This window comes from Hydra vulgaris, chromosome 12 (genome assembly GCF_038396675.1).
Source record: "Hydra vulgaris chromosome 12, alternate assembly HydraT2T_AEP".
NCBI lineage: Eukaryota > Metazoa > Cnidaria > Hydrozoa > Anthoathecata > Hydridae > Hydra > Hydra vulgaris.
The window spans coordinates 21,294,609-21,310,119 of NC_088931.1; the positions used below are offsets into that span (position 1 = coordinate 21,294,609).

General features: G+C 29.2%; 1 protein-coding gene across 1 annotated transcript; it reads left to right on the forward strand.

Moving 5' to 3' along the window:
• Positions 1-1,663: 1,663 nt before the first annotated feature.
• On the forward strand, positions 1,664-10,469 carry LOC136088574 (uncharacterized). The gene is made up of 6 exons (XM_065812535.1): positions 1,664-1,908; positions 4,930-6,063; positions 6,270-6,326; positions 6,434-6,487; positions 6,843-7,803; positions 8,619-10,469. Exons 2-5 carry the CDS (start codon positions 5,704-5,706, stop codon positions 6,912-6,914), a joined length of 543 nt encoding a protein of 180 aa, XP_065668607.1. The 5' UTR covers positions 1,664-1,908; positions 4,930-5,703; the 3' UTR covers positions 6,915-7,803; positions 8,619-10,469.
• Positions 10,470-15,511: the final 5,042 nt, after the last annotated feature.

Here is a 15,511-nt window from a genome sequence, read left to right on the forward strand (position 1 = left end):
GGGTCATAAATGATGCTATTTTTTTCCACAATTTTTTGACTCACCCTCCCCCCTTTGTCAAACTCCCCCCTTTGTCAATTTTTGGCCAACCAGCAATTTTGGAAATTGGTGAATCATTTGATGAAACAACTGGTTTGAGCCCGTCTCTCGTTTGGTTGACAGGGACAGGTGGTGGAAGAAATCTTGCTCTAATTAGAGTAAAGTAAGAGCTTTTAATAGTCCGACAACAAGAACGATTTTCACATTTCACAATTTGAGTAAAATATTGGCTTGTTCGAAGATGATCGGCAATCCAACGTTGATCATGTAATAAAAGGCTCCTTGACTCTAGCTCTGATTTGTCTGGATCAATATACTCTGCAATGTTGTCTTGACTATTGACCTTGTTGTCTTGACTAATGAAACACACTTCATCTGGCCCTAAAATAGAACAAACTTCTTCCTCATATTTTATAGTTGAACTGCAAAAGAATCCGTCAACATGTTTTAAATGAGATTCATTCTGAGGACTGATCAATCTAACAGGGACTGTTTTGACGTGCCTTTTGCCTTCTAATGTTCCGTAACTTCTCGGAAGTAGACGAGTATAGAGGGCGCTCTTGCTGATTGCAAATCCAATTTTGTTTATCTCGGATGTCAATTCGTCGAGAGTTTTAATGCTCTAAATAATGAAGAAATATATTTGGATATAATTAACTTTTTTACAGAAAATGGGATTTATTTCGTAAATTATATTCAAATCAAATCTTGAAATTATTAACATTTCAAGGATATTTACAATAGTGCAAGTACTAATTAAGAGTAAAATTCTAACAAATACAATATTAAAAAACATAGCTTAGGTATCATTACCCGAAGAACCTCTGACCGACGTCTTCATCAGCGGACGAACCATGGAGAGCAATATCCATAATCGCCTTCAAAAGAAGAGGTTGATCTACTTCTAATGACGGTCGACCAGGTTTCTTTCTGATTTTTAATTTTTCTTTGACTTTTTCTTCTGTTGAGCTTAATCATACTTTTTTTTGGCTAGTTTTTTACATAGATGAGCTAGTTTCTTCTTTTTCTTTTTCAAATCATCCTCCTCAGCTTCAGAAATGAATCCACTTCTCTTTCTAGTCTTCAGCCCAGCAACTTCACAATTTAAAGCTGCAATCTCAGAATTGAGTCGATCTTGAGCCACTGTTCTTGCATTTTTTTGGTTTTTTGTGGTCAACAAACTCAAAGTTAATGCACTTTGTTGATCATCAATAGCAGATCGCTCATTGGTGGGCTCAACTAACTGTGAGGAATTCTTGTCAAATTCAAGTGGAGTATACGTGGGGGCAGACTGTTTTGGAGTATTGGCCCAAAATGATAATTTCTTGCTCTTGAACTTCATTGCCTTTTCATTAAATAAATTGTTAAATACATTACTCTTGATTCAAGATCCTTATGCACCAGTTTCTCTTCTTTTAATGAATTCCATATGGACTTCTTTCTGGATATTAGCCTTTTTTTTTATCGGGATGAGCATTTCCATATGAGACCATCAATAAGTTAAGTAATGCGGTTTTATCCATATTTTAATATTGATTTATTAGTATTGTTTACATCACAATCAGAATAATGATTTTGCTCATCGTTAGCGCAAGCTTTTTAAAAGAGTTTCTTCAACCCGCTAGGGAGAAATTAGCGTTTCGAATTTTAAATAGACTTCACGAGTGTGCATTGCATCACGTTTTACAATCAACTAGAGAGTAATTATAGTTTCGTATTTGAAATGACGACAATTAAATTTCAAAAAATGACAAATTTATGAGTTTACTTTGAACCACATTTTATAATCCGCCAGGGAGCGAATAACGATTGTGAATTTTATATACAAAGAGTTAATATTTCTAACATAATTTGATTCGCAGTTAAATGGTAATATATTAATAAAACGATAGTAATTTTTATTTTACGTTAGTAGTTGTTATTTATTTAATGTCTCTGGGAAACTTATTATATTAATTTATAATATTATATTATAATTAATTTAATAAAATATAATATCAAATTCCCCGCATTTAATATTAATTTCCGCACAAACAAAACATCATTTCTATACCATTTTGTAGATGTAAATACCGTTAAAATCTGATCATTAAAACTAAAAAAATAATTTAAATTGACATCATTTTGGCCTCAACACCCCCCTCCCCATTGTCAATTAGTGTCAAACTTTCCAGCACTCCCTTCCCCCCTATATTTACTAACATCATTTATGAATGACACCTAAGAAGAATATTTTGTTTTATATATTTTTTATTGACGATAATACAATATCAGTCAGTACGTTTATATATAGTCTATAATATATAATCAATAAAATAAATAAACTCTTATATGTTTATTGTCTATATATTGCTAGTTTAGTCTATATATTGCTATTATTGCTATTATTGTCAATATATTGCTAGTATATATCGATATATATTGTTATTATAGTATATATTGCTATATATATTGCTAGTATAGTATATACTAGCTATATATTGCTATTATTGTCTATATATTGCTAGTATAGTCTATATATTGCTACAGCTATATATTGCTACTAGCTTATATTGCTATATATTGCTATATGATATAGCAATATAAAGCAATATAAGCTAGTAGCAATATATAGCTGTAGCAATATATAGACTATACTAGCAATATATAGACAATAATAGCAATATATAGCTAGTATATACAATATATAGTATATATTGCTATATATTGCTATATATTGCTATATATACTAGCTATATACTGCTAGGTATATATTGCTACTAACAATATATTGCTACTAGCTTTATATTGCTACTAGTTATTTCTAGTATAGTATATACTAGCTACATATTGCTATTATTGTCTATATATTGCTAGTATAGTCTATATACTGCTAGTATTTCTATATAGAAGTATTTCTATAGAACTATAGAACTAGTTCTATATAGCTATATAGTCTATTTAGCTCTAGCAGTTCTAAAACACTAGTAGGGGTTTTAGAGGTCCTTAAACGAGCAAACTTAAGGAGGAATTTTTTCAATGTAATCATGCTTTTATTTTATAAATAAAATTTATATTAAATATGACATTTCTGCTTAAATAATGACAATAACTGTTTACAATACAACTATACCAATTAGCTACATTTTGACTAGTAACATGAATTACTGTTTTATCTGTGTGTTTACAAAAAAGAAAGCTATTTAATACTATTGTAAACAGTAATCGTTGCTATTGACTAAAGCTCATTTTATCTGATTAGGCTTGCGTTATTAAAAATGTGAATAGCCTATTAAGATTTTTTAATCTCACAAGCTGAATGATGTAAACTCAATGTTTGTTTACTAACAAACAGTAAGATTTTTTTTTAGCTTAATTAGCACCAAAAAACAGGGAGCTTGTTTATTTTTGTTAAATATTTAAGTAAGGTATGTGTTATATATATATATATATATATATATATATATATATATATATATATATATATATATATATATATATATATATATATATATATATATATATATATATATATATATATATATATATAACATATATATATATATATGTTATATATATATATGTTATATATTTATATATGTTATATATATATATATTATGTATATATATATATATATATATATTATGTATATATATATATATTATGTATATATATATGATATATATATATATATATTATATATATATATAATATATATATATATATATATATATATATATATATATATATATATATATATATATATATATATATATAAATGATATATATATTTTTTTTTTCATCTATTAGGCTGGCGCAGATGTATTTTTAATACATTGTTTCCAGTTTAGGATGTTGAATGCTGGATCTTCTTCACTCAATGCATGGGTTTTGCTTGTGTCTCTGTTTTTATGACTAGGCAACTCATTCTATTATCTTCTAATGAGAGTACAGCTCTAAAACTCAGTTTTATGCTTCTGAGGCAGTATCACATCGTTGTAATGTTGCTTCTCTTTCTCTTTTCTACAAATACTATAATGGGCACTGCTCTAAAGAGCTAGCGTCTGTTGTGCTATCTACAAAAGTTCATTTTTGTGTTACTTGTCATTCAATTAAGTCTCATCTATTTTCTGTGACTGTTATTAAGTGCTCCAAAAACTCTTATTCGTCTAATTTTTTTCCTCAAACATCATTTCTTTGGAATTTGCTTCTTTTATCTTGCTTTCCTGATTCATATAATTTGCAATCCTCAAGTCGTCTGTCAATCGTTATCTTGCTCTACAATCGTCATCTTTTCTCTTCCAGTAACTTCCAACTTTAATTAGTGGTTGCTTGCAGCCTTGTTAGAAGCGAAGATGTTTAAATATATATATATATATATATATATATATATATATATATATATATATATATATATATATATGTATATATATATATATATATATATATATATATATATATATATATATATATATATATATATATCTGTGTGTGTATAATTTATTGTACATAAATTAGGTATATAAAATAAAAACTAAAAAAATATGTTATCTGCTACATAATATTTTTTAATGCGAATTGTCATACATGTAGAAAATATATAAACCAAGCCCATTAAAGTTAAAAAAGCTCCAATATTTCTTTGATAAGAATTTTATTTATATCCATTAAATTTAAAAAATAGCAACACAATAAAACCTAACTATTTTGCTTTTTTTGAATATCTATTTTGGTATGAATTTCTAAAAATAACATGACAAAATATATCATTACAGAATTAAGGCCAAGCATACTATGATAAAATGGTTAAGTATTTTGTTTACAAAATCAGTGCTGTACATCGATAGATGTGCACATACTTACATAATTTAAATTCACAGCATCATTATTATTTTTAATTTACAATTTAGGATATTGTCTACGATATAAATGATACTACAATTTATCACGATCACAGTGCTTGACCTTAAAAATTCCAAATATTACAGTTGCTAACAGAATTGAATTTATAAAGATTACTTCATCTTATGACCAATGCAGCTCAGATCTTAGAGCAAAACCGTTTTTGATACCTTTAACAGATTGCAAAGTTGCTTTTGATAAACTTAATAAAAATGGCAAGTATGGTGCAGTTAGAATCAATGGTAGAATTCTTTTTCAAGTTGACTTAAATTGTCTAATCAAGATGCATGCACTAAAATCACTTCAAACTAACGTCTTGTAAGAGAGTAATTGGATCGATAGCTTGGATTCTGTAGATATTCCACTGCATTGTTTGCCTCTAGACTTGATCAATTTGAAGAGCTTCAAGGAGCTTTTATTAAATCATGCTGATGGAACATGCATACCATCTCTCAATAATCATCAACTTCTCACTTCAGACCTGGCATTGCTAATCAAAGGAAAGTGGTTAAATATAGGGCTTATTGAACAGTTTGCAAACTATATCAATGATTTAAGATTAGAAAGTATGGTTTTGTCTTTACAAAGATTGATAGAACAGCAAGGAATGAGTATTGAACAACTAGTTAAAAGGTGGCACCAATATAACTGTTATTTGTTTTATTGTGAATGTAGGGAAAAACATAAATGGAAACACATATGCAGCACATGGAAGTAATTTTGGAAATCACTGGAGTTGCTTGATATTATTTATCACAAAACAAAAAAAGTTTCCAGTGAATATGTGCAACTTGATTGAAAGATTACTTGTAACCATTAGAGCTGTTTACAATGTTGAGCTCCATCTGCCTATTGTTCCTTTATGTGGACATTACCATAGCAATACCAAAAGTTGCAATAACAACAGCATTAAGTTTTTTCCATTTCAAGGAGAGAATTTTGATATATGTGGAGTAGCTGCAATTATCTCAGCAATACTGTTTACAAACACTTCAATACAATGCAGTTTATTTAAAAAAATTAGAATTCCAAAATTAGCTTGGCTAAGCAAGTTACAACATTATGCTGATTATGCAAGATGGTTGTTGATCATGTGGTTTATTAAAAATAAAATTGACGAATCAAGTATTGGAATACTTAAAGTAAATTTTGTTGATATATTTTTTAGTAATATTGTTCTTAAATTTTGTAGGTATATTAGTATCTTATTTAATCATTGTTCATTATTTAAATCAATTCAGTTTAAATTTTACCCCAAAACATAAGAAAATCAAATTTTACCCCAAAATGTAAGAAGTTATAAGCCTCATAACTACATTAGAGACATAACAATTACTTCCTTATTCAGATAAAAGATGATGAAAATGAGCCAATAGTCGTCAATTATAAATGCGACAATAGCAAGGTATGCTTTACTTAGCAGGTTATATAAATTATTAATTTACTTTTTAAAAAATGTTTTGAGATATATTAACTTCATTAGAAGCTTATAAAAATTACTTTCTTATTCAGATAACAGATGGTGAAAATGAGCCAGTTGTCATCAATTATAAATGCGATAGTAAAGTAATTGGAAATATATTTTATTTATATTTTGATGTTTTTAAAAATACTTTTAATGGATTGAAAAATTGATTATTTAATTTATTTGCTTAAGTATTTTGGTTTCTTTAAATATTCCGTCAGGTCAGGATATCCTGCTACTGGTAACATGTAATCTAGTTCAACCTGCTTCATGTTAACGTCAGGAAGAGCATGCGGTTGTAAAAAATTGCTTCAACTCTTTCATAATGGCATTTATATGTCATTATGGAGAACCATCCAAACCACACAGGTGTGGAAACATGGATGTAAAATACCAACAAACAAAAAAAGGTGGAGCGTTTTAACGTTTTCTAAAATATATTTTCTTAAAATTTAGGATGAGGTTATTTGGAGTGTGGGACAAAAGTTTAAAAGTATTGTATTGGTAGTGGCTTTTAAAACTATTTAAAAAACACTGTCGAAAAAACACTGTCAACTTGTGAAAAATAAAGATCTCTAGAAGCTGCCAAAAAAAGAATTCCTAAACGAATTGCTTTAGCTAATATGGCATTGCACTACCAAGCTCTACAGTTTGTTTGCAAGTTTAGTGGAAAGCCGAGTAAGCCAGAAATAACAAGAAAAAGAAAAACAAAATCTTTCCGTTGTGGTTGTCCGTTTGAAATTGTGCTAGAACTTTCAGTCGATAATCAGCATCTACAAGTGGTGCGTGTACAAGAAGAACACAATCATCTGATTTCTCAGGAACTGTACGAACACTTTCCAAAACAAAGAACCCTATCTCGAGATATGATGCAAAATGTTAAAGAGGCAATTCAGTTGAAAGCAAACAGCAAACTTCTACAGCAAAAAATTCAGGTATCTTCTGGCAAAAAATGCATATTAAAAGATATTGCTAAGCTACGCCAATATTCTAAAATGTCATTTTCTAAGAACGAAGTATATGACATTGCAGAGTTTCTTAAACAACAAAAAGGATCTGTGGTTGAAATTCTTATAGATTCTGACAAAAATTTTAAGGGGATTTTTTTCCAGGACTCGCAAATGCAGAAGATGTATGAAAGATATCCAGAGACTTTTTATCGATGCTACGTACCAGCTATTGGAGTTACGCATGCCTATTTAATGATTGTAATAAATGGAGATGGCCAAAGTGAGATTGTAGCTTTATTCATACTAGCCGAGGAAACAAAACTAATTGTTACAGAAGTGGTGCAAATTTTTAAAAAGCACAACGACTATTGGAAAGATACACGTGTAGTAATATCGGACTTTACAAAGAGAGAAGCTTTTGCTTCAGCCTTTCCTGAAGCTGTGTTATTAATTTGTTTGTATCATTGGTAAGACTTTTATTATTTTTTTAGGCCATTTTTGGATAATTGTTTTGGGTAAGTTTTGTTTCTGTAAATAAAATGTTTATTTTATCTATTTATTTTTAATCAGTGGCACGTTACATCATAGGGGCCATCCATAAAGTACGTACGTAGGTATAGAGGAGGGGTTTACCCAAAAATGTGTACAAGGGGGAGGAGATGTCAAAGACAGCGAGTAGATACACGGTTTGAAAATCTCTCTTTCTCTGTCTCTCCTAAACTTGATTTTTTTCTTATAAACATTGAAATTTACATGTGTAAACAATCTATAGTATGTTTTTTTCTGACTTATCTGAGTTATTATATTTTTTATACTTCTTTATAAATAATTAATAGAGAAAAAGTTTTTGTTGTTGTTGTTAATGTTTCGAAAGTTGTTGAAGGCGGGAAGGGAGTCTTGATTTTGTAATAAATAATTTGTATGTACGCAAACGAGAGGGGTGTCGTTAAAAGCATTCAGGTGCATACAAGGGGAGGGGGTCCTATATTTGTGGTTTTACTGCGTACATATTTCATGGATGGCCCTTTTTTTTTAATGTTAGTTATTTTTTAAATGAAGCTAATTTGTAAGTCATTGTACTGTCTATGTCCGGGTGTTCTTTTAAACATTTGCAATATCCATAACACTCTAGGCATGCTGATGAGCTCTGATATTGAGCTTATATATATATAAATAACTTATCACCATAATAGCAAACAGCATATAGAGAATATTTTCATATTTAAGTTTTTTCCTGCAAATATTCTGCTTCATATTTATGTTTTTATTTTTTTTGTTACAGTTTACGCTCCTTTCGAAGAGAAATCACTTGCGAGAAAATGGGTGTCACTTCGGTCGATAGAAATCGATGCCTGGAAATAATTCAAAAAATTGCATATGCCAAATCAAATCTTGTTTACGAGCGGAATAACAAATTCTATTAGACGTAAATCTAATTGCAGTGTCAGAATATTTTATGAAAAATTGGGATCCTATCAAACACCAATGGGTGACAGTTTATTAAGATCGATATTTAAATCTTGGTGAAACTACTAACAATCGTTTAGAGTCGATATTCAATAAATTCTGTTTGTACAAAGCATACGAGTATGATGCAACTTTTTATAGAATTTTTTGTATTTCTTGGCGCAATCAGAAATGACAGGAATCATCATCACCTTATGTCTTTGACAAGACATGATATAACAATACCAAGTCATCCTGATATGATCTTATACAGGGAACATTTAAAACCTTATGCTTGTCATTCCGTTATTTCCCAATTTGAAAAAATAAAAAATAATTCATCTTTCAATTTTGAAAAAAGTGACGATACTGGAAAATATAACATTAAATCTTCTAAGTTTTTGATTGTGTCAAAAGAGTTTTGCAATTGCAGATTCATGTCTAAAATGGGATTACCATGTTACCATATATATCAACTGCGCAAATTTTTGATGTTACCTATGTTTGATTTAAATTTAGTAATTAAAAGATGGCCTAAGGAATACTATAATCAATCTCTTGGAGCAAGAAACTATTTAAATAAAACTTCAAGTGTTAAAATTGTTTCGGAAGTTGATGTAAAACCGGTCAAAGCTTTAACACAGGCACAAGAGTAAATTTGTTTCGAAATTCATTGAAAACTTGTCAGCTATTAGTTTCTGTTGGGAGCGAGAGCGGTATGGTAACTTTAAAAAAAAGGCAAGAACAACTAGAGGTTATTTTAAAACAATGGCAAAAGGGAGAAGAGGTGACGCTGTTGACGGCAAATGATAATTTTATAGGAGTAGATAACGTTGACTTAATGGAAGTTGATTGTTATGTCACTGCATCATGCAGATATTAACAAAATCAAATCAAACCTTGTCAGTTCAAAGAAACACATTGATTCTATTGACACTATCTCTCTCTTTTCTGAAAAGAATAGTCTTCAAAATCCTGCAAAGTTAGATGTCAAAAAAGTAATAATGCTGCCAAAAATGAAAACCAAAGGCCGGCCAAAAGGGGCTGGTACAACAGTAATTGGTGTTCCTAAAAAAAAGAAACTAATACCATATATTAAACTTTCGCCTTAAGAAAAAGACGGTTTTATTTTAAGCCGCATGGTACAGGATCCAGCTGTTGAATTAGTATTGAGTGGGGGGAAACTAATTTGTTCGTCAGACGTCAAAAAATCAGAATAGTTGCACATTTGAAATTTATCAAATGTGCAACTATTAGCAAAAAAAAGCAAAAATGGATTTGTTCAATTTGTAGGAACATATTGATAGACGAAGAAGAAAGTATTGGTTGCGATTGTTGCCTCTTGTGGAGTCATTTAAAATGCTCTACGCTGCGAAAGACACCTAAAACAAAATATTGGTTTTGTATTAGTTGTAGTTCTACATCTACATGTTGACGGAGAGTAATAAAATACTTAACGTACTTTCGCGAATGTGAAAAGCGATCCGCATAATTAACTACGCGGATTGCATGTTTCTGACGGCAATAAAGATGTTGTAATTTACTTTTATCCGTACTTCCCCAGGCGATGATTGCATTATTTATATAATTGTGTATAAATGAATAATAGAGTTGGGTTAGGTTTTTTTGTTTAGATAATTTCGGGCTTTGTATAAAATGCCAATGTTTTTAGAAATTTTTGTGCTTATATGATCAATATTTTTTCTCCAAGTAATATTCTCATCAAGATAAACACCTAAGAATTTTATAACAGTATCTCTTTTTATTATCGTTTCATCAATAAAAATTTGAGGCATATTACTTGGTAAAAAACGTTTTTTTGCGCAGGAGTGAAAGATAATCCATTTTGTTTTGTTAATATTTAAAGTTAATTTATTAGCTTTGAACCAATTAGAAATGAGATTGAGTTCTTTGTTTGTAGTTGAAAAGAGTTCATAAACATTAGTATGGGATAAGAAAAGATTAGTATCATCAGCGAACATTATACTTTTCAATTTAGAAGCATTGTTTAAGTCGTTTACATAGATTAAATATAGTAGTGGTCCGAGAATAGACCCTTGTGGAACACCACAGGTTATGCTCAGGGGTTCACTTTGCTGACCATCATGACTATACACAAGTTATTTTCGATTTGTTAAATAGCTTTTAAACCATTTTAAAATTTTATTATTTAAACCATAATGTTTAATTTTTTTGATTAAAATTCGGTGATCGACCGTATCAAAAGCTTTTGATAGGTCAATAAAAACACCTAGTGTATATTGAGATTTTTCAAAAGATTCACAGATGTTATGTATAAATTGAATAATGGCATGTTCAGCTGAACTTCCTTTTCTGAAACCATACTGGTTGTCATGAAATATGTTGTTGTAATTAAAATAATTGTATACTCTGTTGAAGAAAATTCTTTCTAAAATTTTAGAAAATATAGAAAGAACAGAGATAGGACGATAGTTACTGATATTGGATTTGTCGCCTTCTTTATGGATAGAGGTAACCCTGGCAAGTTTTAAACGTTCAGGAAAAATACCTTGATGAATTGATGCTCTGAAAATTTTAAAAAGAACATTTTTTAATTGTTCGTAGCAATCTATAACAATATTCCCGTTTATTTCATCTGCACCAGGTGCTTTATTTTTTTTTAAGGATTTGAAAGCTTTTTCAAACTCATCAAATGATAGTTCGGCAGATAATTCTTCAGAGCAAATATCTTTGTCAATAGGTACCAAAAATCATAAAATGAGGTTTGGGTATTTGGTATATACAGTATATATAATTGGTTGTAGCAAGTTCATTGATGGTCGCAAGTTCATTGGCGGTTTTTAGCTGATCGTGACCTTAGAATAATAGGGCTCTATCTTTCTTTTGTAATGTTAAGAGAATTTTACAAAATTGTTATAATCTCTTTAGTTTTGAAAATTAAAAAAAAAAATTGTTAAATATTTGTTACGTCATTTTTTATAGTTCGTTAAGTTTGTTAACAAACTATAAATTAGTTAACTATTATGTTTTCAAAGTGATAATATCTAATACTATTTATCATGTTTTTTAAGTTATTTTTTAAAGAAAAATAAGCTCAAATAGGACACTCAAAATCCAAGAACAAAAAGATATGTTATATAGTGTAACTGTTAACGGGCTCTTTTTATATATTTTGTATGATTGGCTACTACATTTTTTGATGTATAAGCGGTTTATTTAATATTATTTATTTTTAACACCACCTATTTAAATATAACGCAAATTATATTCGCTAATGTCATTATATGTAAAAAAAAAAATTTTTAATTATGAGATTCACATCTCAGAACCTCAGTAGCAAAATCGGCTTGTTTTTGCTTGCTGATAAGTTTTCAAATAATTGATTAAGGTTTTGTTCATCGGAAACAGTTCGCTCATTGAAAATAAGTCTGTTAACAAAAAAGTATGGAAAGTAGTAATGAACACCAACAGTACTAGGTATTTAGTTAGAAAGTCAATCAAGGCTAGCTATTCAATTTACTTAAAAACATCAACATCAGTTGTCTGATAGTCCCACCCTTCAATACGGAACGCTAGCAAATTTTTGTATGATTTATTTGTTTACAGAAGCATTCCTAAAAGAGTTTACTCCTTAATTCACTCTAACTAAAACTTTGAAGTTTTCGTTTAAAGCGATTGCCTAACTCTACGTGTTTAAATTTTTAAATAAATATATTTTTATGCGTTAGAAGCAAAACTTTTAAAAATATGAGGCGTATAAAATATTGAGTATTGATATTGAATATAATAGCTCTTGGGGAGGGTTGTAATCTTCCGTACAATTTATAATTGTGACAAGCGAAATTAGAATAATTATACAATCATTAGGTACCAGAACTTGATATGTTTCTAATATAAAATATATAAATTACACATGCTTAAGAAAAATTGTACTTGTTGATAAATTGATTTTTCATTAGAATTATTTGTTTAATATTTTTGACTTTAATGATTTCAAGGCGTTTGTAAACGACTTTTAATCTCATTAACTATGGTTCGGCAGTAGTTGTACAATAAAATGTTTGCGATGTTATTAAAAGAGATTGACCTCCGGGTTTTTGAAAATTAAATTAAAAAAAAAAGAAAAAGATAACGTATAAAACATAACGTTTAACGCATGACATTGCATGTTACGTGTAATTTATTAACTTACACGTAATAAATTATTCATTTTATCAAGTATTTAAAGAAGCCCTCAGACAAGTTAGTATAGTTTAATGTTCTGAGTAGCTTGAGAAGAATGTTTTGGGTTGCTTTCTTAATTGCAACTTCAAGTGTTTACGGAGGCGATGGAGCGTTACATGTGCACCTAATCTTGCCTGCCGTTGGCATGCAAACCTTGATGTTTACGCCTATTCGATTATTCTTGGGGGTAGCACAATAGCTGCATTTAAGCTCAAATGGTTTAGTGGTGCGTGGTCAGATTGGTACGTTAAAGGAGTCAATGTTAATCAATTAAAATATTTTGTTAAATAATTTTTTGTTAATAAACTTGTAGTGAACCTGATTCGTGAATAAATTTCTCAGAGAAAAAAGAACTTTAGGACCACTTTTTTCTTTTGAGTTTTTCACTTAAATTAGTTTTAGGTAATTTTTTAAACCATTTTTTTAGTAAGTTGAGAGCGGCGCTATTATTCTAGCGGAACCTGAGTGCAGATTCACAAAACTTTCGTAATTCTTGCGTAACTTATGGAAACCGAAGGCTCATTTGTTTTTTCATGACAATTTGGTATTCACCAAATTTTCGTAGCCTTTGCTTAAAGTTAAAGCTGCGCAAATTTCTATCAACTAAAAATCTTAAGCTATAAACAAATGAAAAACCATTTTTTCTAAATTTTTAACTAAGATAAACAAGGTAGTCTATTTGTATCAACAGAGAAATTTATACTCAACTACTTTTTTACTACTTTTTTATTTTAAGTTTCTAGGAACTCTATCTAGGAACTAGGAACATTGGTTAATTAGTGAAAATATAGTTAAACTTGACAAAAAAATTAGGAAATCAATTTTAAATTATAATTCAAAGGATTATAAATACATTTAAAAGCTCTACAAAATTCTTTTGAGACTTAAGTTGAAATACTTTTGAATCATTTTTTTTGGATAATATTTGGGATTTTACCTCTAATACTGAGAAATGCAAACGAATTGTTTGCTTTGCAACAGAAATTTTGTTGATGTTTTTTTTTTGGCCTATGGAACTATTAATAGCAATATTCTAAAAGAGTTAAAAATTAAGGAACTAATATATTTAAAATTTACTTTAGTTAGGGTTTTTAATAGTTCATAATCTAGTTGAATGAAAACTTCTATTAGAGTATTATTTACTACCTGGAGTAAGTTTAACAACTCCAACAAATCAAGGTGATAAAATATAGTCAAAACCCCATAACTCTGCTCAAGAATAAAACTAGAAAAAAATATTGCTTTAATGAGTTTCTCATATATATTACTACAAATGTACAAAATTTAAAGCACTTTAACAAGTAGTTCTCAAGTTATTTATTGCTGCATACTGAAAAATGGCATTCAATGAGAAAAAACCAATTTAATATAATAAAAACTGAAAAGTAAGTTAAAATATTAAAACAAACTTTTATTTAATTTCTGAAGATTTATTTTCACTAGTCAATGTAAGAACAGTAGTCTATTTTTTTTATAAGCTTAGTTTAACTATTTAAGTTACATACAGAAATATACAATATCTTTAAAATTGGCTAGACACTTTGAGTCATTAGGATTAAGAGTTTTACCTGGGTGGAAGTTATGCACTAGCTGTAAGTCAAAGGCAGTTTTATCTGTAGAACACCCTAGTGAAAATGAAGTAGATGAAATATCAACAGAAGAAGATGAACCATTTACTGATAATAATTTATCCCTGGAAATTTTAGGAGAATCTCCAATTAATTTACATTCTGTTGCTTTACATCAATGTGTTGCATCTGCAATGAAAAAATATAAAAAACCAATAAAAAAGATTGGTGAAGATTTAGCAGCCCATTATGGAATAAGTAATTCGCATTTTATAGATAATTCTACTGCGTCTTATTCGAAAACAGATCAAAATAAAGCATCTGATCTGGATAAACTGACACTATTGATGAAAGAAAAGATAAATGCTTCTGACTATAAAAATAAATTATTAATTCTCACTTTAACTCCTGAATCTTGGTCTAGAGACTATGCGTCTAACTACTTTGAACTTAGTGTGAATGCTATTCGAACAGCACGTCGTATGAAACAGGAGAGTGGCATACTTTCACTCCCATTGGACAAATTGGAAAAAGTGTTCCACTTAATGTTGTCTCCATTGTTTAAAGTTTTTATGAAGATGATGAATACTCACGAACAAGGTCTGGTAAAAAAGATTATGTAAGTGTTGGAAAGGGAAAAAACAACAGAATACAAGTACAAAAACGATTGCTATTGTGTAACCTGAAAGAATTGTACAGCTAATTTAAAGTTATAAATCCAGGGATTAATCTTGGAATTTCTAAATTTTGCAGTCTGCGTCCTAAGTGGTGTGTAAGTGTTGGAGCCTCAGGTGCTCACTTAGTGTGTGTATGTGTTTATCATCAAAGTGCAGTTCTTCTTTTATATGCAATGAAATGGGATATAACTTATAAACATTTAATGAAAAAAGTTCGTTTTCAGTTATAAGTGTGTTTAATGTACGTTATAAGTTTAGAAATCTAAAAAAAGATATCA